Below are 23,329 nucleotides of genomic sequence, written 5' to 3' on the forward strand. Positions count from 1 at the left end.
CTCACTCTCTCTCTACACTGCTCACTCTCTCTCTACACTGCTCACTCTCTCTCTACACTGCTCACTCTCTCTCTACACTGCTCACTCTCTCTCTACACTGCTCACTCTCCCTCTCTCTACACTGCTCACTCTCCCTCTCTCTACACTGCTCACTCTCTCTCTCTCTACACTGCACACTCTCTCTCTCTACACTGCACACTCTCTCTCTACACTGCTCACCCTCTCTCTACACTGCTCACTCTCCCTCTCTCTACACTGCTCACTCTCCCTCTCTCTACACTGCTCACTCTCCCTCTCTCTACACTGCTCACTCTCCCTCTCTCTACACTGCTCCCTCTCTCTCTCTCTACACTGCTCACTCTCTCTCTCTGTCTCTACACTGCACACTCTCCCTCTCTCTACACTGCACACTCTCTCTCTACACTGCTCACTCTCTACACTGCTCATAAATACAAATATATGCATTCATACATATACATACATATATGCATACATGTGCATGTTATGTACATTAAAGTTTGAAAAAACACTTCTAAAAGCAAAGCTGAAAAGCCACATAATTACAAAGAGAATTGATTTAACTTAAACGAGGACGAGACCTTTTGCATTTTCAATGCTTGTTGTTTTTACATTTATTAAATTAGAATTAACATTTTAAGTTTTTACAACCGTGACCGTGTTGCTGATTTTGATGGCAGTCCCTCACTTCGCCTTAAGAGGGTTTAAGGCCTTTTTCACCTGATCTCACAACATGGTCTGCTAGCGGTCTTTATGCTGGAGAACCAACATTACAGGTAAAATATCTGCCAGTTGTTTTTGGGTTCTGGCTTGTGTTGGTGCTTCCCATAATTTAGTCTGTTTAACAAATGTTAATGCACTGTTTTCTCGCAGTTGTTTTTTTTTTAGTCTTGTTTCCTTGTCATCCCTGCTCATGGTACATTCTCATTCGGTCCCCAGATGATCTACTGCCAGGTGTGCTGTGAGCCATTCCACCAGTTCTGTCTAGAGGAGAAGGAGCGGCCACTGCCTGAGCAGGAAGAAAACTGGTGCTGCCGCCGATGCAAATTCTGTCATGTGTGTGGCCTGAAGGGGAGAGCATCAAAGGTGGGGTTTCAGAGCTAGGTCAAATTAGTAGAAGAGCCATTAAACAGTGATTTATTTTTTTGGTTCATGGCCAGTGATCTGTAGTTAATGTTATATGCCTTGGTGGTGAATTGAGTTGTTTGCCCCTCCTTTTTTTATTTCTTTTTCTTCTCATGTGCCCTTGAAATGCTACAGCAGTTAATCTATGTTCTTATGTTTGTGCATGCTCCTTTATAATAATTCCTTAAGACCTGTCTTTCTCAGCATCTGCTTGAGTGTGACAGATGTCGGAACTGCTACCATCTCGACTGCCTTGGACCAAACTATCCCACCAAGCCATTTAGGAAAAGAAATGGTTGGGTAAGTTTGCAATCCTTTGATTTTAATAGTATTTGTATTGGAGAGGAATTTTTTTATTGAAGATTTGTATTTAATAGTCTTCAGCTCGGTTAACATTTCTGATAGCATCAACCTGAAACATTCAGTAGACTAAAGTTGTTTGATGCACAATGAAACTTAAAAGGTCAATGATTGTCTTGCCTTATTGGTTATTTGAGGCTCAAAGCCCTTGTCTTGTCATTATCCCCTCTTATTCATGCTGATCAACATCCCCCTGGGCTGCAGTTGTTTGACTGGAGACTGCACAAGAGGTTCCAGCGACAGATGAGGCAAGTTGGGGTGCTGTAGGTCGTAGGGACAGCCAGTTGAGCTCCTCAAGGCCCAGGTGCCTTGGGTGAGTGGTGTTCTTTGTCGTGTTTTTCTTATCGGAGCCCGGTCGTGGTCCGCCAGAGCCTAGTGTAGGAAGCTGGCTCTGTATATACTTTCCCCAAAGGTAAGCAGACGGTAAAGTAGAAAGCACCTTCTTCTCTATTTGTGGTAGTGTGGGTGAGCAGTCCGGCTGTATCAGAGGGTAGTGTTAAGCATTTGTTGTACACCCTCAATCTGCAAATGATATCACACACTGACTGAACTCATACCAATTTTGTTTGTATAAAAATGTTCGAGGCATGTGGGCTGCTGAATTCATATCTGTGCATAGATCGCCGCCTAGTGTTGGGTCCGGATGATTGCACATTGTTGTCCTGGAAGAGTCTTGGAAGTATCACAAGATAGGTGGCTCCTCCCTTGGACTACAGTGCGCATGGGCATCCTCTCCATGCTCAGATTGTTTTTTTCCGCCATTGGGTTCGGATGTGCTTTCCAGCACTCCAAGTTCGGAATAAAGATAAACTTTTCAAAAGGCCTTCGGTTTTCGTCGGTATTGTTCCTGATCGGTACCGATAACCTTCTTTAACATTAGTTTGCACACAGGTAGTCTAATCGGGCCTTTAGGCCTTCTTGACGCCACGTGGACAGACGGTCGATGGAACAAAGCCCTTTCAAATACTGCCCGCAGTGCAACTCGAAGTTCCCGCACACCGACAAACATCCAGTGTGCAACAAATGCTTGTCTCCAGATCATAATGAAGACAATTGCCTAACTTGTGCCCAGTTCCGGTCCAAAAAGACGATCCGGAATCGACGGGCGGCAAGGCAAGAAATGCAGAGGTCGGCACTGGAGCCCGAGAATATCTTCGACGACTAACAACTGGTTGACGCTGAAGACTCGGATCAAGAGGGAGATCAATTCTCCGAGAACGACTCTGAATATTATATCGACAACTAAGAACAGATCGTCTATGTCGAAGAATACAAAACAAAACTATATCGTACTCAACTCTCTCACTCAACACTCCACACACCGGACTTCAATCCCTGTTCGTAATCGCAACAACCGCCCTCATCGCCCCTGCAACCCCTCACCCACCACCTCCCCTCCCAACATGTCCCCCACCCTTTCGGTTGACTCTCTCACTCAACACTCCCCACACTGGACTTCAATCCCTGCTAGCGATCGCAACAACTGCCCTCGTCGCCCCTGCAACCCTCTTTCGGACCTCGATACACTCACTCTCCTCCGCTCATACGACCCAGCCCCCCAAAATCACACATCCACTACACACCTCACCATTCCCACGATACACCCAAATCCTCTTAGACCCCCCACACTAAACAGCAGAATCTCCATCCCCAATAACCTTAAAAAAGTCCCTCTCTCTCTAGAACCCTCTACCAGCCCTCAACACACCCCGTCTCAAATGCACTCTCCTCAACTGCAGATCGGCCTCGAAACATTCCGCCACCATCGCTGATCTCCTCTTAACGCTGGACCTTGACCTAATTATTCTGACTGAAACCTGGCTAACTGAAGCCTCGTCACCTATAATGGACATTCTGGTTCCACCCAATTACCACATCATTAGACTTGACAGGTCAAGCAAAATAGGTGGTGGAATCGCATGCATCTACAGGAACAACCTCTCCGTTCTGAAAGGCAAATCCACCTCCCTATCAGCCCCAACATCCTGTGAATACATCTGCCTCGACATTATTAGTGGGGGCAAACCGATATGCTCTCTACACAGCATTTACCACCCACCCAGAGACAACCTCACCTTTTCCCAACAAATCATGGATATGATCTCAACCAACTCGGGACGGCAGCTCACCCAAATATACCTTGGCGACTTCAACCTCCACTGGACCGATCGCAATGACGCAGTGGTAAATAGTCTTAAAAATTTCCTCAGTGCCCTTGACCTCACCCAAATATGCAACAGCCCGACCCACGAGAAAGGCTCTATCCTCGACCTGATCATCTCCAAAGAGGACTCTATCCAACTAGAGTCCATCCAACCCTGTGACTGGTCAGATCATCATATTGTCACATTCTTCATCAATGTAAAAGTTAAATCTAACCCGGTTCAATCCTCCAAGCCCAAAGTCTGGAAAAGAGACCTGAAAAAACTCAACCCAAGCTCTCTGCCTCATAACAGCTGCAATCTCCTACTCCCACCGACCGGCGCTAAGGACGTTCAATCCCTGACTGACCACTACCTCAACGTTATGACCTCAATAATTAATGAGACTGCACCTATGCAGCTAAAAAGAGTCTACTAAAATCTCCAATCCATGGTACGACGGAAGTCTCCATGAGGATAGACGAGACATGCGAATGGCAGAACGCACCTGGAGATCAGCTCCCTCTGCACTGCACCTAAAAACTCTGAAGAAAAAGAGAAACGCCTATTTCAGGAAAATAAAACGCTCAAAACTAGACTTCTTCAGCATCCAGCTCGACAAGCAAAAAACCATTCGAGAAAACTGTTTAAGCTAATCAGAACACAATCCAAGGAACAACCCCCAACCACTCAGCACTGTGCGCGAAGCTCCCTCCTGTGAAGACTTCTCCTCTTTCTTTATCCAAAAAACGGACAAAATAAATAGCGAGCTTCTCATTGACGCTAGCCTCTACTCCAAACCCCACTGCACAGCACCCATTGAACCAAAAAACAATGCTACATGGTCAACCTTTGGCACCTACTCTGAAGAAGAAATTGGCAAACTGCTCAGCACCTTGAAACCATGCAATCACCTCACAGACCCCCTTCCTGCTAACGCTGTAAAAGACTTTACCCCTTTGCTTCTCCCACTCTGGACTAAAATTATCAACAGCTCACTTCAACAAGGAACCATACCAGACTCCCTCAAAGTTGGACAAGTCACACCTTTACTAAAGAAACCTACAGCCGACCCCTCTGATCTGAACAATTACCGCCCCATCACTAATATCCCCACTCTCGCCAAACTGCTGGAAAAATGCGCACAACTACAATTGTCTAAACACATTGAACAGTTTGATCTCCTCAACCCTGATCAATCAGGCTTCAGAGCAGGACACAGTACAGAAACTGCTATGACTCACATAATTGACGACGCACTTCAAATGCTAGACCAAAACGACACCTGCCTCCTCATCCTGCTTGATCTCTCTTCAGCATTCGACACCGTTAAACATGAGAATTTACTTGAACTACTAAACACAAGAATGGGTTTATCTGGAACTGTTCTCAAGTGGTTCACTTCCTTTCTACACAACAGGTCGCAGAAATTCAAGATCAACAACCTGATGTCTTCACCAATAACTGTAACGCTGGGCGTCCCCCAAGGATCCTCCCTATCCCCAACTCTGTTCAACCTAGTTATGGAACCTCTCACCACCTTGCTACAGGCATCCAATTTACACTTTCACATGTACGCCGATGACACCAAACTTTATCTCAAATTACAATCCCCCAAAGACATTTTGCTCCTGAACTCAACGATCAGAAGCACCCAATCCTGGCTGGCCGATAATCATCTCAAACTCAATGCTCTGAAAACAGTTCCTTCTTGTAGGAAGGTGGATACCTGACTACGGTTGCCCCCAACTTTTTTCCTGGTGTTTTGCTGGTTTTCCGACTTAGTTGACCTGGGGCCCTGCCAATCAGGACCCCAGGCCTACTGCTCTCTCTAAAATGGATTCCATGTACCCTAGGTACATTTCCAATTGGTACTGGGCCACCTTATCAGACCCTGTAACTCAGGGCATAGGTGTACCCAGGGCCTACCAGGGGCTGAAGCATGTATTATGCCACCCCTGGCTGGCCATCTAAATTTGACACAACTGGCTGCATGACAGCTGGGGCAAGGTGGTGTAATCGCCCTTTGCTTTAGACATAGTATACCTATATCTAACCCTAAAATGGACACACTGATTCCTATCAGTCACTCCTATGGCAGGCCTTGACAATCCTGAAGGCAGAGTGCTTGGAATCGTGTGAGATGGTGCTCTGGCATGAGCTGAGCCCGTTTGCAGCTTGCGAAACCAAGTCCTAATAGCTGTTCCGTCCCTAGCTCCTTGCTTGCAGCCGCCATCACCTGCGGCGTGCGCGCTGACTCCGCCCACTTGAGGCCACGCCCCTTCCTCGCTCTATAAATGTGCATACACAGGACGCGCAGCGGACGAGCGCAGCGGGAGCGCCGTTTGCGCGCCGTTTGCGCGCCGAAGGTGCGCCTAAGGCAAGCCCGTCTGCGCCCGTCCGCGCCAAGACCGCGCCAGGCGCAGGAACCCCTACCCAAATCCCCCTCATCAGGTATGCTCCCAACGACCTTCGCCAACTCCGAGGCGGGTCCGACTGCCCCTGTAAGTTTGACCTGTCAAAAGTACTCGGCTCCACCAGCTGCAATAACTGTCGCTGGACAATCAACTTCGACTCCGAGCAGACAACCACCCCCAAAACCCAGCGACCATTCTTCACAGGTGGCCTGATCAACGCCAGGTCGATGTGCAAACATAGTCAGGACATCCACGACCTTATCACTGACCATGACCTTGATTGTCTCATGATCACTGAAACCTGGCTCACGGATGACAGTAACCCCGACATAGCCGTTGCCCTCCCCCTGGGTTACTCCTTCCATAGACAGGATAGACAGAAAGGTAGAGGAGGAGGTGTTGCAATTATCCTGAGGAACACCTTTAGCTGCCACACCTTCTGCCTTGACCCTCTCACTGACGCAGAGGGACTAGGCTTTTCCATCAAACACAGTCATTCTCTCTCCCTCCCCGGTGGCCTGATCTACCGCCCTCCCGGCAATGCTACTAAATTCCTCGACTCCCTGAACGACGCTCTTGGACACTTCCTACTCCGCTACCACACTTTACCCTCCTGGGAGATTTCAACCTGCACCTCGAGACCTCAACCGACTCTTACACTAGAAACTTCCTGCAGACACTGGAAATCTTTAATTTACAACAAAACGTCAAGCTGCCTACCCACTCCCTTGGCCACACTTTGGACGGTGTTTGCTCCAATTTCCCGTCCATCACCACCCTGCCCCCCCATACCTCCGATTTGGACTGATCATTGTCTGATCCCCTTCCACATCTCCAGCTACCCCCCCCCCCCGCCCCCCCCCCCCCCCCAGTAAAAAACGCACTCTTCACCACGCCCACTCCATAAATTGGAAAACTGTTCAGAAAAATCTTATCCTCCATCCCTTCTCCCCAACCAACGCCCCCTCTCTCTCCGGTAACATCGAAAGAGATGCAACTTGCCTCAACAACTGGCTCTCACAAGAAATTACTAAACGATGCCCACCTAATCAACAGAACAGTACTTTGAAGAAAACTAAAATCAAAGCTCCCTGGTACACGCCTGACCTAGCAGCCGCACATCTACTCTGCAGGAAAGCGGAACGCAAATGGCGCAGAACCTATGATGATGGCGACCGCAATAAGTACACTCTACAGAGGAAAAATTATCTTTCCTCCATCAAATCAGCTAAGAGAACTTATTACGTAAACGCCATTAAAGAAGCCAGCCAAAAGCAAAAAACACTTTTCTCAATTGTAAAAACCTTCACCAACCCCAAAGCTCTCCAACCTGAAATCCCTCCATCTCAGGAGCTATGTGATAAGATCTCCGACTACTTTGATGATAAAATCACTTCCATTCAAAAAACCTCCCCCCCCCCCCCCCCCCCCTCCCCTCCCCTCCAGCACACTTAATTCCGGACCCGGACCAACCGTGCCTGACTGTTAACAGTCTCAAAAACTTCACCCCGGTGACTCTGACTCAGACCAGAGAAGCGATCCTTTCCTGCAAATCGGGCTCCCCCTCTGATCCCTGTCCCCCCAAGATTCTCCACCTTATCATTGATGAAGTCAACCCCATCATCAATGAAATAATCAACCTATCCCTCAACTCCGGCTCTGTTCCCCTCTCTTGGAAAAAAGGCGTGGTTAAGCCACTTATGAAAAAGGCGAACAAACTCCCAACGGACTTGACCAATCTCCGTCCCATCACCCTGCTACCCGCTCTGGGTAAAATAACGGAACAGCTAGTTCATAAAGAGCTTAAGACCTTTCTGGATTCCCATAACCTACTCCATCCCCAGCAATCCGGATTCCGGCCCAAATATTCAACCGAAACCGCCCTAATCGAACTGACCGATACCATCAAAATACTTCAAGACCAAAGGAAGAAGGCTATCCTGATCCTTCTTGACCTCACGGCGGCATTCAATACCATTTCCCACTCCATCCTGATCAATAGACTTATGGACATCGGCATCACCAACTCAGCCCTGTCATGGATCAGATCTTTTCTCAGCGATAGGTACCAAACCGTCACCCTTGGCTCCTTCCAATCCAATGAGAAAAAGGTATCCTCCGGAGTCCCTCAAGGTTCCATCCTAAGCCCCCTTCTCTTCAACATTTATCTCATCCCTCTTCTCACCCTCATAGAATCGTCCGGCATAACCTTTACCTCCTATGCCGACGATACTCAGCTTATCATCCCCCTAGACGACAATTCCAACAAGGCAGAGCTCAATCTCAAACACTGCCTAACAGCTGTCTTTCAATGGATGGACTCCAACCACCTCCGCTGCAACTCAAATAAAACTGAGATCCTCCCCATTGGAAAGAACACCTCATTCTGCCCTGCCCTGTGGTGGCCTGACAACTCCGCAGCTCCACCTCAGACGGTCTCGTCGGCCAGAAACCTCGGGGTCCTCTTCGATTCCGACCTCTCTTTCGATCTCCACGTCTCGACCGTAGCAGGAAGATGCTTCGGCATAATTAAGTCCCTGAGAAAGTTCTTCGACTTTCTCCCCCTCGCCTCCAGAAAGACTGTTGCGGTAGCCCTCATACTCTCACGAGTGGACTACTGTAATGGCCTTCTGGCAGGGACCAAAAAGTCCACTCTCTCTAAACTTCAAAGTGTTCTGCACACCGCTGCCCGCCTTGTCTTAAAACTTCCACGCAAATCATCAATCTCTGCAGCCCTCAAAACCCTGCATTGGCTCCCCTTGCACAAGAGAATACTCTTCAAGATTCTCACCGTAGCTTTCCGAGGCTTTAACAAATCCGGTCCCTCCTATCTGTCCAGATGCTTCCCTCACTATAATCCGAGTCGCTCCCTCCGATCTTCACATGAAAACTTCTTGACCCCCACCAAGTTCAATCTGAAGTCTAAAGGCGGAAAAACCCTCACTACCCTGGCTATTAGAGCCTGGAATAGCATGCCTAGACATCTCAGACTTCAGACTCACGAGAAACCTTTCAGGAAGCTCCTCAAAACTTGGATTTTTAATCTTTCTGACGACTGGACAAAAGCGGCCATCTAGTCCCCCTCTTCTATCACTCTGCGATCTGGTTCAAGGACCCACAGCGCCATGATGCTCCTTCCGGAGCGAACGCCGCGCTCTATAAATACCCCTCCAAAATATCCAAAATATCCAAATATCCATGATAACGCTTACCATATACTCTTAAGTGCATTATAATCCTCGCGGTTATATGCTATCTCTGGTATCGCTTTATCAAAACATGTCGAGTAAGGTGTCATACGAATTGGAATACTAACCCCTCGCCAATTCTGGCGACTGGGTTAGCATTCCACCCTTCTAGAGGGACACGACATGTATGTAACTGTGAACCCCGGTTAAAGTTAACTCAAGCCTCAGCATCACAAAATGGATGCTGCCACCACAGACACGAGTCTGACCCCTACAGCTGGGAGTCCTTCCAGCGAGAGGAGCTTGGACAAAGGGTTTCCTGTCGGGGCGGTGCTAGCACCCTCGCGGTTAAGAGTATATGGTACGCGTTATCATGGAACAGCTATTAGGACTTGGTTCCGCAAGCTGCAAACGGGCTCAGCTCATGCCAGAGCACCATCTCACACGATTCCAAGTACTCTGCCTTCAGGATTGTCAAGGCCTGCCATAGGAGTGACTGATAGGAATCTGTGTGTCCATTTTAGGGTTAGATATAGGTATACTATATCTTAAGCAAAGGGTGATTACACCACCTTGCCCCAGCTGTCGTGCAGCCAATTGTGTCAGATTTAGATGGCCAGCCAGGGGTGGCATAATACATGCTGCAACCCCTGGTAGGCCCTGGGTACACCTATGCCCTGAGTTACAGGGTCTGATAAGGTGGCCCAGTACCAATTGGATATGTACCTAAGGTACATGGAATCCAGTTTGCAGAGAGAGCAGTAGGCCTGGGGCCCTGATTGGCAGGGTCCCAGGCCAACTAAGTCTGAAAACCAGCAAAACACCAGGCAAAAAGTTGGGGGCAACCATAGTCTGGTATCCACCTTCCTACAAGGGGTCTCAGTATTCCTCTACCTAAACGACTGGTTGTTGAAGGCGGGCTCGCCCCAGGCAGTCGTCAGCCACCTCCAGACTACGGCGGATCTCCTGCACCGGCTGGGATTTTCCATCAATGTGCCGAAGTCACACCTGTGCCCCTCTCAGAAGCTCCTTTTCATCGGAGCGGTTCTCGACTCGGCGCAGTTTCGGGTTTACCCGCCCGAACTGCGGGTTCGGGATATACAGGCTCTGATTCCGATCTTCGGGCCGTTATCCCGGGTTTCGGTCAGGTTGACGCTGCGGCTTCTGGGGCTGATGGCCTCCTGCATCCTTGTGGTGCATCATGCACGGTGGCGGATGCGGGCTCTGCAGTGGGACCTGAAGTTTCAGTGGGCCCAGCACCGGGGCAACCTGTCTGACCATGTCCTGATCTCGGAGGGCACTGCGAGACAGCTGCAGTGGTGGCTCACGGACCGCGATTGGGTCAACGGCAGATCCCTCTCCCTCTCCCTTCCCCAACCGGAGCACGTAGTTGTGACGGACGCGTCCCTCCAGGGCTGGGGAGGCCACTTGGGAGAGGCGGAGATCAGAGGACTCTGGTCTCCGGCGGAGTCCCGGCTCCATATCAATCTGTTGGAGCTGCGGGCGATTCGTCTGGCACTGAAAGCATTCCTCCCGTCTGTCCGAGGGAGTGCAGTGCAGGTGTTCACGGACAACACCACCGCCATGTGGTACTGCAACAAACAGGGCGGAGTGGGGTCGTGGACCCTTTGCCAGGAGGCTCTGCGTCTCTGGCAATGGCTGGAACATCAGGGCGTGACTCTGGTGGTTCAACACCTGGCAGGTTCTCTGAACGCCAGGGCGGACAAACTCAGCCGTCGGTGCTCGATGGATCACGAATGGCGTCTGAACTCGGACGTGGCGCAAGGCCTCTTTCTGCGATGGGGAGAGCCTTGGTTAGATCTATTCGCCACCGAAGAGAACGCGCAGTGTCATCAGTTCTGCGCGTTGGAATTTCCAAGGCGGCACTCGCTTGGAGACGCTTTTCGTCGCGAGTGGAGCTGCGGTCTGTTGTACGCCTTTCCGCCTATACCTCTTCTGCCCAGAGTGCTGAAGAAGATCAAGCGCGACCGGGCACAAGTCATCCTTGTGGCTCTGGACTGGGCACGAAGGTACTGGTATCCCGAGCTACTCAGTATGTCAGTCGATTCCCCCGGTTCGTCTGCCTCTTCAGGAGGACCTTCTGTCGCAGCAGCAGGGGACGGTCCTCCACCTGAACCTGTTCATTCTCCACCTCCATGCTTGGAGATTGTGCGGCGACAGTTGAGGCCATTTGACTTGCCTCCTGAGGTTTGCAACATCATTCTGGCAGCCAGGCGTCCCTCCACAAAGACGGTATATGCCTGCAGGTGGAACAGATTTGTGGCATGGTGCACAGCAAAGGCTGTGGATCCCCTCAATGCCCCTCTCTCTGAGGTTCTTCTCTTCCTTCTTTCTCTTGCCCAGCAGGGCTCTGCTCTGGGCACTATCAAGGGCTATCTTTCGGCTCTTTCAGCCTTTCTGAGGCTGCCTGACCAGCCTTCTTTGTTCAATTCCCCTATCTTAAATCAATTCCTGAAGGGCATCACTCATACCTTTCTTCCTGTTCCCTTCGTGATGCCTCAGTGGGACTTGAACCTGGTTCTAACATTTCTGATGTGCGCTCCCTTTGAGCCACTTCACAACTGTCCTCTTCGCCTTCTTTCTTTGAAGACTGCCTTCCTGGTAGCCATCACCTCTGCCAGGAGAGTGAGTGAGCTCCAGGCTCTCTTGTAAGCCTCCTTTCCTTTCAGTCCATCCGGACAAGGTTGTTTTGAGGACTAGGCCCTCCTTCTTGCCTAAGGTGGTCACGGCCTTCCACATTGGGCAGTCCATCACATTGCCCACCTTCTTTCCGCCTCCGCACCCCTCGAGAGAGGAGGAGAGGCTCCACCGTCTGGACCCAAAACGTGCGCTCTCGTTCTATCTGGATCGCACACGCCAGTTCCGGGTGGATGATCAACTCTTTGTTGGGTACGCGGGCGCTGAGAAAGGGAAAGCGGTGCACAAACGGACCATCTCTAGATGGATTATCATGTGCATCCAGGCGTGTTACTCCTTGGCTAAGTAGGAACCACCCGTTGGGCTGAGGGCTCATTCCACTCGAGCCACGGCCACTACTACTGCCTTGGGCCGAGGTGTGCCCTTTCAGGACATTTGCCAGGCAGCTACGTGGGCCTCGTTGCACACGTTTGCGCGGCACTATTGCCTGGACAGTCCAGTCCGGAGGGACGGCTACTTCGGCCGTTCCGTTCTCCAGGACTTTCTGGTGTAAATATTGGTTCGCAGACCCACCACCACGGGGATGGTATTGCTGGGGTATCTATTCTAAGGTAAGGAATCTATCACTAACGTGTCTCTTTCAGATGCACAAGTTACTACTTGTGTAACGATATATCTGTAAGCGACATTAGTTAGTGATAGATTCCCTACCGACCCACCCATCCTCCCCGTTCTGCGAACCGATATCTAGGGTTAAGGTCATCCCCTTTCAGGGCCCTAGTTTCTTGGCACCAGTGTCGGTTTTTGTCATGGCTCTGCGCTTCTGGCGCGGAAAAGCTGTGGCTAAGAACTGACGTCAGCACGCGGAGGCGGCGTCTAAGTACTCCGACGACGTCATCACGGCGCCCACGACGCCGACGACGGACGCGGAGCCGCAGACGACGCCTACCGACGCGCAAGGGTACTGCTACGCAAAACTTTCCGGATCCAGTCTGACGCCTGGGGATATTCTAAGGTAAGGAATCTATCACTAACTAATGTCTCTTACAGATATATCGTTACACAAGTAGTAACTTGTTCTATAGGTTCAAACTAGCAGATACAGACTGCTGTGAAAGTTGTAGACGACCTGGGGCTGGGTTCCTCCACTTGGCCTGGGAGTGCCCTAAAGTGTGGCAATATTGGGCACAGGTACATGAAGCCCTGGAAAACATGCTGGATATCAGGTTCAATAAAGATTCCTTGATTCTGTTATTGGGGCATACTGTGCACGTACCTAAAAGCAGCAGGACATTTTTAGATGTTGCTCTGCTACTGGCTAAAAGTAGGTTCGCATGCTGATGGGGGAGGGGGAGAGCCCCGAAATTCAAGGAGTGGATGCAGGACATGGTATACTGCCAGGAACAAAGTGGGATATATGCAGAGACTCAACCCATTGCATCCAGGCCTAAGGATATATGGGGACCCCTACAAGCCTACATGATGCATTTAGGGACAAATCGAGGCAGCATCTGTGAGGCCTGCACAAATGACATGACACATTTGTCCTTCACTGGGAACCAAACACCCCAGGGCAGGGCTTGACTCTCAGAGGGTAGCGTTGCAGAGCAGTCTGAGGCTTACTCAAGGGAGGTGATGTGGGCTAGTAATCGCCATTTGCAGGTGTGCACAAATAACACTCAATAATTGATTGTCCAGTCTGTACTTTGCTTTATAAAAGTAAGAGTACATTTATTAAACACACACCACTCAATACTATACACCAATTTACAAATATTCATAAGCTGTTGGAATTACTTTGTGACATTGCATAACATCTCCACCCCTCCCGCAGGCAGAGGGGGGGTCTAGTACCACCACTCCCACGTATGCACATCATCTTGCCCCCAATGCAGTGAATTGGTCTTAACCTGGAGCGAGGGCCCTGCGCACTGGCATCACCCCAGCGGCGACCTCCCCATAACCTCAACAAGCATTAAACAGCTTACATCTGCCTTGGTGACACATGACCCTGACTGAGCATCCCCTACTGACCATACAGTATGCATCTCTTCATCTTAAGGGCTAACAGTCTGGGACTTCACCTAAGCGCAGCAGCAAGAATACATGTTTACGCACACTTTAGAATGACAGTACTCAGCACATTTGGATATCATTAGAATGCATTGCAATTACAACCCCAAAAGGCGTCACAGATAAAATCACAGGTTTAAGTATCTACAGTCAGACACCCTAGCCGGAATGTCTAGCCTCTTAAATCCACTTTTTTGCTTATGACATCACTTTGCACTTCACATTAACCAGGTGAAATTCAGTCCCTCTACAAGAAATAACCTTTAATAATCGCAGTTCAGTGCAATTACACCTCTTCACCTCCAGGGGATGCCTTTCTAGACATCCTCCACCTCAGCTCTTCCCTCCTTGATGCAATTGTCAAAACACCCTCAGCTGAAGAACAAAAGTTCCAGCCCAGAAGGTGTTAACTGCCAGTTGAGCCCTGGAGGGGTTGATTCCGTAGAATCCCTAATACACTTGGGGTGGGATGTCTCTTCTTTGGGCTGGGGGAGGCTGCGTTGCTCCTGCAGCTCCCCCTACCCCTCCTACAACAATTGGGAGTGATTTCCCCCCCCCCCCCCCCCCCCCCCCCCCCCACCTCCGTGGGCCATCAGCACCCGAAACAGCTGACTTCCTAATGCCTTGCAAGGCATTCTGGGGCGATTTCGCTTCTTTCCCTGAATATTTGATGAGCGGTTCTCCCGCTGTGCCGGGGAGAGCCGCGCTGATCTGCCGGCGGCTTCGCCGCATCTTCCGGCCTCGTTGGGGGGGCCCGGTCACTCCCGGACCCCCAGGTAATGGTCCGGCGCTTTGGTTGGGGGGCCCGGTCCCACCCAGGCCCCTGGCTCCTCCTTCTCTTCTCTGGGGGCCCTGGTCCCACCCGGGGACCCCCGCAGGCTTTACACATTGGAGGGCAGTCCAGGGAGCCCACCCCTGGCTGCCCTCTCCGGCACCCCGCTCGGCCCGCACCCTTGTGTGCGACCGCGGGACCTTCAGGTCTCGTCTGCCCACTCCGGCGGCAGACACGGAGACCAGCGCAGCTCCTGCTGGCCTCGGGGGAGTGCAGTGGCACTCCCCCCTCCTTCTTGACATCGGGGCCCGGGGATGGGGTCCCGGGCCCCCGGACTTGTTCGGGGGGGGCGCAATGGCGCTCCCCCTCACCCAGGCACCTCGGGCCCCTCCTCTCCTCTTCTTGGCGGGGGGCGCGACGGCGCTCTCCGCCCCTGCCTCACACGGGGCCCGGAGTTGGGCTCCCGGGTCCCTCTTCCCGCACCGCTTCAGGGGAGCGCGACGGCGCTCCCCAGCTCTGGTCTTGGCGGGGGCCAGGGTGGGCTCCTGGCACCCCGCAGGCGCATCTTCACGGGGTGCGTGACGACGCACCCCGGCTTTTCTTCTTTGCGGGGGGCAGCCCCCGGGACCTGACCACCCCGGGGGCATGATTGCAACCGGCGGCGGAGCCCCACGCGCTTCGTCGTCGGTCCAAGGCGGGGTCAAAGGTCGCCTATCTTCTCGGGGCATATCTCGGCCCCATGGAGTCCGATTTGCCCCATTTTCGTGTCTTCTGGCTCCTGGTGGCGTCCCCCAGCCACGGAGAGCACTCATTCGCCCGCCGGGTCTCCAAGAGGGTGCATTCTGCAGGGAGCGGTCTTCACTGGCTCCCTGCGCCTCTCTTCTCCATGTGCAGAGGCGGCTTCTTATGCGCACCAGTCCTGGGCTCTTCACTTGGCGCGGTTAGAGGCCTGGGGGGGCAGTCAGGGTGTCCTCCTTCCAACTGCCCATTGCTCCAGGCTCCAGCTCCTTTCGCCTCCGCAGACCACACCCCAGAGAGAGCTTCTCTTCCTGTGCAAGTACTTTTTAAAAGTGGAGTAGGGGGCTGGCAGGAAGTCTGTGTGTCCTATCACACAGCGACACATCATTTCCCTGACCCTGCTCCCTCCTTCTTGTCCAGCCTCTGGGTTGTTCAAACATGGCGTCGTCCAGTGTCTCTGGCCACATGGCCTCTGAAACCCAACTCCTTCCCCCCTCACTGCCTTTCACATGAGCAACCTGGTGCCTGGCACCGAGCGACAGCAGTTGATGGATTGGCTTTTATCTCCACCTATTTTTTCTCCTCGGAGGGAAGATCTTCGCTCTGGGAGGAAAGGTCATTAATCTAACCTACCATGGCCAGACCCCAGCCAGGGACTCAGAAAAATATGACATTTCTGGACGACCCAAAAGCAGTACAAATATGACTTTGGACTTAGCAGAATACTCATTTTCACATCTGCTACACTGTACATTAGTGCGTGTCTGGAATCTGTAGGCTTTGTGGAAGTAATTTTAGCCATGGGCCTCACATCCCCATAGGGAAATAATGAAGTAAAACACAGTAAGACACACTGACTTTCCCTGGCATGTTCCTTGCCCGTGTATAAATCCTATTCCATGTCACCACCCAATTCTGCATAAGGCGGCCACGCCATTCACTCTGTAGCTGCTCCTGGACTGCGCGCTAGGAATCTCCCCTGCGCAGCCCCTACACGTGTGCACACGCATGTACACCTGTGTCTGCATGTAACCAGCATGGTGCCCCATACTCCAGCTGCTGCGCAGCGGCCTAGTCAAGCCAGGGGGACACCAGTAAAATGTCCATGCAGTCTGCTTCATTATGAGTTTACTGTGGGTGAGTCCCAGATTATGAGGCTCCCCCGCTCAACAATTAGGTGCACAAAAAGCGAAAAATCCAGGCAGCCTATAGTGTCAGAACCACCTTCTAACAGAAGGCGAGGCCCAAGAAATGGAATGAGGGGAGGGGGATGACCAATAAAACATTTATTGCTGATGGTTACTGAAATGGGAGATAATTTAATATAGAACGACCAGAGGCCTGCAACAGCAAACAGTTCGACTAAATGTGGTGCAATGATTAACCAACCCATCAATATTGTACATGTTGTTTCTAAGCTTTTGATCCTGCAATACTCATGTCAATGTTTGTACTGCCCTCATGTATAGCTACTATATATTTGTGAAGGTTGCCTCATACAGGAGATGCATGTTTTGTTGAAAAACTGCCACCACCTAAAATCCTGCATGCTTCCATCCCACATGTTCTCATCCAGCCCCACTAAATCTGCTGGCGGAGCCATCCTAGGTTCCAGCGCATTACAGGGTAAAGTCCTTCAGAAAGAGGCTCAAATCAAAGGGAGGCTCCTTACCGATCAATACATTTTGGGAGGCCTGACGTTCATGCTCGGATCGGTGTATGCTCCCAATGAGGGGCAAGAGAAGTTCCTACACACTGCACTCACTAAACCACAGCAAATCACCGAATCTTGTTGGGGGGAGACTTGAACCTAGTCTTTAACACCATTCTGGATAGGTCATGCCAGGGCACAGGACAGACTAGCGCGCTCTCTGCAGCTGAACTAGCGTGACTGCAGGACCAAGGCCGTAGCGATAATTGGCACTGCTCCCACCCCCAAAGTTGTGAGTATTCCTTCTACTCTAGTGCACACAAACATATGCTAGGCTAGACTACCTCTTAGGTTGCACGCCTCTGCGTGCTCTCATGACAGATGTTGAAATAGGGGTTGCCTCCCTGTCGGACCGTGCCCCGGTACTGGCTTCCTTTACAGTCCCTCCCTTGCAGCACCTGTGGCGCCTCCGCAACGCTCTCCTACACCGCGCAGATGTCATTGAGCAGGTAGTGTGCATCAAGGATTACCTTTCATATAATGCTAAGCACGACACTTCCCTCTCGACACAATGGGCGGCACTTAAAGGAAGGGAATTTGTGGCTATCTCCACGGCAGATAACGTGGAGCGTAGGTGCAAAAGGGCAGATCTCACCCTATATACGAAGGAGCTGGAACAGATGCACCAAGGAACCGGGGCACCCAGTGTTTGGCATCCATTATGAGCTATGCGACAACATCTTGTGGCAGTAGACCAGAATCGGCAGAGTTTGCGGCCCTCCGAGTATGACACGCATATACACCAGGGTAGACTGGTGCGGCCGCTTCCTGACCCACAAACTTCAGGAAGCCAGGCAGAGACCAGGTATTCAGGAAATTCTCCGGGGGGGAAGGCGAGAGGATAACGGATGACTCTGAGATAGCCGAAGTCTTTCGCAACTTCTATGCTCAACTCTTAACAAGCCTGCCACTGGACAACGCTGCTGGCACTGCTCACCCCGCGGAGGCTGACCTACCTACTTTAACTCCATCACAGACAGACCCCTTAGAGAGGGGAATCAGGCTGGAAGAGGTTGTAGCAGCTATATCTCGCCTCAAACCAGAAAAATCCCCTGGGCCCGATGGCTACTCTGGAGCCTATTATAAAGCATTTTGTGCCCTTGTGGCTCCAGTTTAAACTAGGCTTGTGAACTCCTTCGCCCAACGAGGGGCGATCCCTGCAGATATGCTAGAAGCATCCATTGTGATCACAAAACCAGGGAGCGACAGTGGAGCATATCGTGCCATATTCCTCCTTAACATAGACATTAAATTGTACACCGGAATTTTAGTGGCCCGCCTCGCGCCCTACATGCCGGGCTGATAGACCCGGACCAAGCAAGCTTTATTCCCCACCGCCAAAAGAGCGATAACACCAAACGGCCCATTCACCTCATCGAAAAGGCCTCATGGACGCCAGGTGAGTACATGCTGGTCACTATAGATGCCGAGAAGGCCTTCGATAGGGTCCACTGGCACTATTTGGAAAAAGTGCTCCCACGCGTGGAGCTGTGTGACCAATTTGGAACGCATGTGTTAAATTGCTACTGATTCCTCACAGCCACGGTCTGAGTAAACGCTCATACATCGACCTGATTCTGGATAGGTAGGGGTACTCAACAGGGGTGCCTCCTTTCTCCCCTCCTTTTTGCGCTCTATATGGAGCCTTTGGCTCAGCGAATCAGATATAATAGCTAATAACAGGGATCAAGTTTGGAGGTGATTTCCACACTATCAGTTTATACGTGGATGACCTGTTGATCTCACTATCAAACCCAGTGTCTTTGCGGCGAGCCTGCTTTCTGGAACTGGAACGCTTTGCGCATGCCTCGGGGTTTAAAGTCAATATGGACAAGTCCGTGGTGCTGGACTTCTCCCTGTTGACTTCTACCTGGGCGTGTCTCCAGGAGCAGCACTCTGTTCAGTGATCGGACGATTCGTCCCCTATCTAGGGATCCAATTGGCACCCTCCATTCCAGCTACTGTGGCTTTCAAGTATGCTCCATTGCGATCACAAATTTGCAAAGAACTTGGTCAATGGAAACCCTACCCGCCGTCATGGCTTGGCAGAGTGGAGGCCACCAAATGACTATTACCCCAGATTTTATACTTATTCCAAACCCTGCTCTCCCGCTGTATGGATCAGGCAGACTCAATCTGAACTCGCACAATACATATGGAAGGGCTGCAAACCCTGGTTGAAGTCCTCTCGCCTGAGTAAGGTGGACACTACATCCCCGACCTTCAGCTTTACTTCCAGGCGACACAGATGCGTTATCTGGTTGAATGGAATTGGAGAAACCTTGGCTATTTCAAGACTATGATGTGGCCGCCATGCCTCTTCAGAGGGTTCCCTTTCTTCAAAAGGCACACCGGCCGCCCAAACTCTTGAGTCCTGTATCACCCAAGTGACCCTGGATACTTGGAATCATACTAACATTAAAACATAAACTGACTACCTTCCCTTCTTCGCTCGCACCAATCTTTGATAATCCAGCCTGGTATGAGTGAGGCAGTGTCTGCACGCTGGGGCTCCTCCGAATGTCTATCTCTGGGTCATCTCTTCGATGTGGACGAGATCCTATCGTTCCAGCAGGCCAAATCTGAATATGGGATTCCTGAGGCCGAGCCCTATGGTACCTCCAGATGCGACACTGGGCACTACACCCCCACATCAAGCCACATGCTTACTGACGCCTCTCCACATACGAAAAATGGCTTCTCACACACACACACACATCGGACCGGAAACTCATCTATGGCTTGTATAAAGTGCTGACTGTTGGCGAGGATGTGGGAAACTTGGCACCTTGGTGCACCTTCTCTGGGTCTGTGAACACTTACAAGAGTACTGGACTCAAGTCCTCAATGAGGTAGACCGACATTTGGACACACAAAAACTAAGGTTTCCCCTTGACCTACCCATTTAAATCACGCAGAGGCCGCTTAATCGCAATTGCTCTAGGCTCAACGGCTCCTAATATTCTCACACGTTGGAACACCTCTCCGATCCCCACACACACGGGCTGGCTGCAACGACTGTCCTGTCCTGGGAATGGAGAAGATGTCTCTTACACTGGCTGGAAAGGGGTCCACCTTTTGGAGAGCTCTGGCAACCATTCTTGTCCCTTCTAGCTTCTGAATTTCGAGAACTCACCTGCCCTAGGTATTTACGACTCTGCGTCTCTCCGACCAGCAACCGCCAGTGCCATAATTTCCTACCCATTCGCTAACTCTCCGGTAGCTCCAGCAACTTTTATTGCCTTGGTGGACGAGGGAACCGGAGTGGGTTGAGGGGGATAGAGTAAGTGTCGATATTATGTCCTTGTATTTTGTTGGTTTGTTCCGACTCCTCTGCTTAAGTATACCAGCCACTCTGGGCTCTCGCCGCCCTTGCTATTTTGTATGCTGTGGTATGTCGAACAAGTCATTTGTTCATAAAATCTCAATAAAAAATGTAAAACAAAGTATCCATAGTGTGATAATTATAAATGGGGTGGGAGTTTTGAAGAATATTTGGAGTCTTTCCTTTTGAACCCTTCTTCCAGCCAGGATATAAATGACAAAAGATGTTAATAATGACCTATTACAGAGCAGCTTATTGCTGCTCCATTTGTTTTCAGCTTTAAACAAAGCACTGTTATCAGCCTAGTGCTTCTTTTGGCTAGAGCCTGCTGCCCCCTCCTGGGATCACTTGAAGCCCCCTTAGGGGGCCAGCCCCCCGTTTAAGATATCTGAGTGTGGATTTTATATGCTGAGAAGTTTGATACCAAACTTCTCAGTTTTCAGTGTAGCCATTATGGTGCTGTGGAGTGCGTAATGACAAAGTCCCAGCACCTTATACTATTAATGGCAGCACTGCACTTACAATGTCTAAGAATGGGCTTAGACACTGTAGGGGTTCCGGGGTCATCCACTGATATAGTCACCCAGCTAGAGTGGTGGCTGATCTATGCCAGGGCAGTGGGTTGTAGGCAGGGCACACAGCTATGTCGACTCTTCACTTTGTTCTGCACCAAGACAAGCAGCCTTCAAAGGCAGTGTGTGTAAAGGTACAGGGCATCTAAGGGTGGGACAATAGGTGCTGCAGCACTTATAGGCCTTCTCTGATCACAGTCCCCTGGGTACCTGTAGTATTATTTACCAGGGGCTGACCTGTGGCCAGAGATACCAATTGGGTTTTGGTTTCAATGCAATTTTAGGGAAAACATAGGTCCTGGGTACCTGGTTGGCAGGAGCCTAGGGCACATTCAGTCAAAGTACATCAGCAGTTCAACAAAAAGTGGGGGTTACCATGAAGAAAGAGGGCACTTTCTCAAGACTGGCTGCAGCGTTCTGGACAGTCTGGAGTTTAATAAGGAGTTTCTTGTTTATTCCGGTGTAGAGTGATTGCGTAGTCCAATCTGCTGTTTAGTGCGTGTATGACAGTTTTTCTTGTTTCGGTTGGGATCCACCTGAAAGCCTTTCAAAGCATTTGGAGGGTGTTGGAGTAGGTCGAGAATACGGTGTTGATCTGGCGGTTCATTGTGAGAGATGAGTCCAGTATAACGCCGAGGTTTCATGCGTGGTCCGTGGGGTGTGGGGGGGACTTCGGAGGGCGGTGGGTCACCAGGAGTTTCCCCATGCGAGGGGGGGGGGGGGGGGGGTGGGTGGAGCCAAGGATGAGGACTTGTCTTTTCTGAGTTGAGCTTCATGCAGCTGTTCTTCATCCAGGTGGCTATGGCTTTCATCCATTCTTGAAAGTTTTGGTTCGAGGCATGTGGGCTGCTGAATTCATATCTTGTGCATAGATCGCTGCCTAGTGTTGGGTCCGGATGATTGCTCTTGTTGTCTTGGAAGAGTCTTTGAAGTATCACGAGATAGGGGACTCCTCCCCTGGACTACAGTGCGCATGGGCATCCTCTCCATCCTCAGATTGTTTTTTTCCGCCATTGGGTTCGGATGCAACCTGCTATACTCAAACTTTGGAATCAAAAACAAATCTTTTCTAAAGGCCAAAAGGCCTTCGATTCGACGGTATTGTTCTCGCTCGGTACCTCTCTACTCAGTCCAGCCTTCCATCTCCAAGCGGTCGTCGACGCGGGCCGTTTGGGCCTTTTCGACGCCATGTGAGCCGACCGTCGATGGAAAGAAGACACAGGCTCCGAAGACACCAGTCGATCCAAAAAAGACAATCGACTCGGGAAAGCACACTCAGCCGAAAAATCAAGTCTCCAGTCGATCTGATCCGGAACATCGACTCGGAAGAAGACACTTCTCGGAAAAATCCCACGGAGCACAGAAAACGCGTCAACCCGAAAGACAGTCGACCCGAAAAAAGGCCCTGAGCCGAAAAAATCGGCTGCGAAACTAAAAGTCGTCGACAAACCAAAGCCACACACTCGACCCAGGACTGTTGAGGAAGAATTCTTCCACCCAGATTCCTCTGACGACCAAGCAAACATGTATTTCAACCCAGAAACTGGTAAAGTTACCATCCTTCATAGGAAAAAGAGGCCTTTGGACTTTAAACCGCAGTCCCCTATTCCACTGAAGAAAAAGGACTTTGGGAATTCTCCTTCTGTAGTAGGGGATCTCTGTGTAGTCATAATCTAGTGAATAGTCGCGCCCATATGCGTGGACCCTGGCAATCAAAAATAATCTCTTAAGTTGTCAAAAAATGCAGAACTGCAAATACACTTAAGAGAGAATTTAAAGACAAATATTACAGCCTATATCCACAGGCTACACTGTCCAGTACTTCAACTAGAAATTCCACCAAAAAAAACACACATACAGCACAGCCTGCCCAGTTTCCTCCATAGAGAAACTTGCCTTTACCAGTAAAAGCTTCTGGAATGATAGAGTGGAAGGCATGGACAGACAAGCCCCATAGGCTGCCATTATGTGGCTTAAATAGGATACTGTGCCTTTAAGAGAACCTTCCAGAACGTCTCCCAGTATCCCAGAATGCACAGCAGATCCCTTTTACTTTCTGTTCATTTTTCCGGCTCCTGCTAACAGGACCCTGGCATTGAGCTCTCCCTTTTTCAAGGGTTTATTGGATCTTTTGTGCACTTTTTGGATAAAAGTGTTTTCAGTTGTTATATCTTGGTGTTTCCCTTCTCTCCTGTGTGTTTGTTCAGGCTTTTTAGGGCTCTAAAATGCCT

The 23,329-nt window shown here is 50.5% G+C and overlaps 1 protein-coding gene across 1 annotated transcript in view; it reads left to right on the forward strand.

The window, feature by feature from the left end:
* Nucleotides 1–23,329, forward strand: part of KMT2B (lysine methyltransferase 2B) — a 1,030,490-nt gene that overhangs the window by 277,219 nt on the left and 729,942 nt on the right. Inside the window, exons 11-12 of the mRNA XM_086929980.1 lie at nucleotides 958–1,104; nucleotides 1,348–1,443. Of these exons, the coding sequence (XP_086786106.1) occupies nucleotides 958–1,104; nucleotides 1,348–1,443 (243 nt within the window). The remainder of the gene's footprint in view (nucleotides 1–957; nucleotides 1,105–1,347; nucleotides 1,444–23,329) is intronic.

This window comes from Lissotriton vulgaris, chromosome 7 (assembly GCF_964263255.1).
Source record: "Lissotriton vulgaris chromosome 7, aLisVul1.2, whole genome shotgun sequence".
In the NCBI taxonomy this organism is placed as follows: Eukaryota; Metazoa; Chordata; class Amphibia; order Caudata; family Salamandridae; genus Lissotriton; species Lissotriton vulgaris.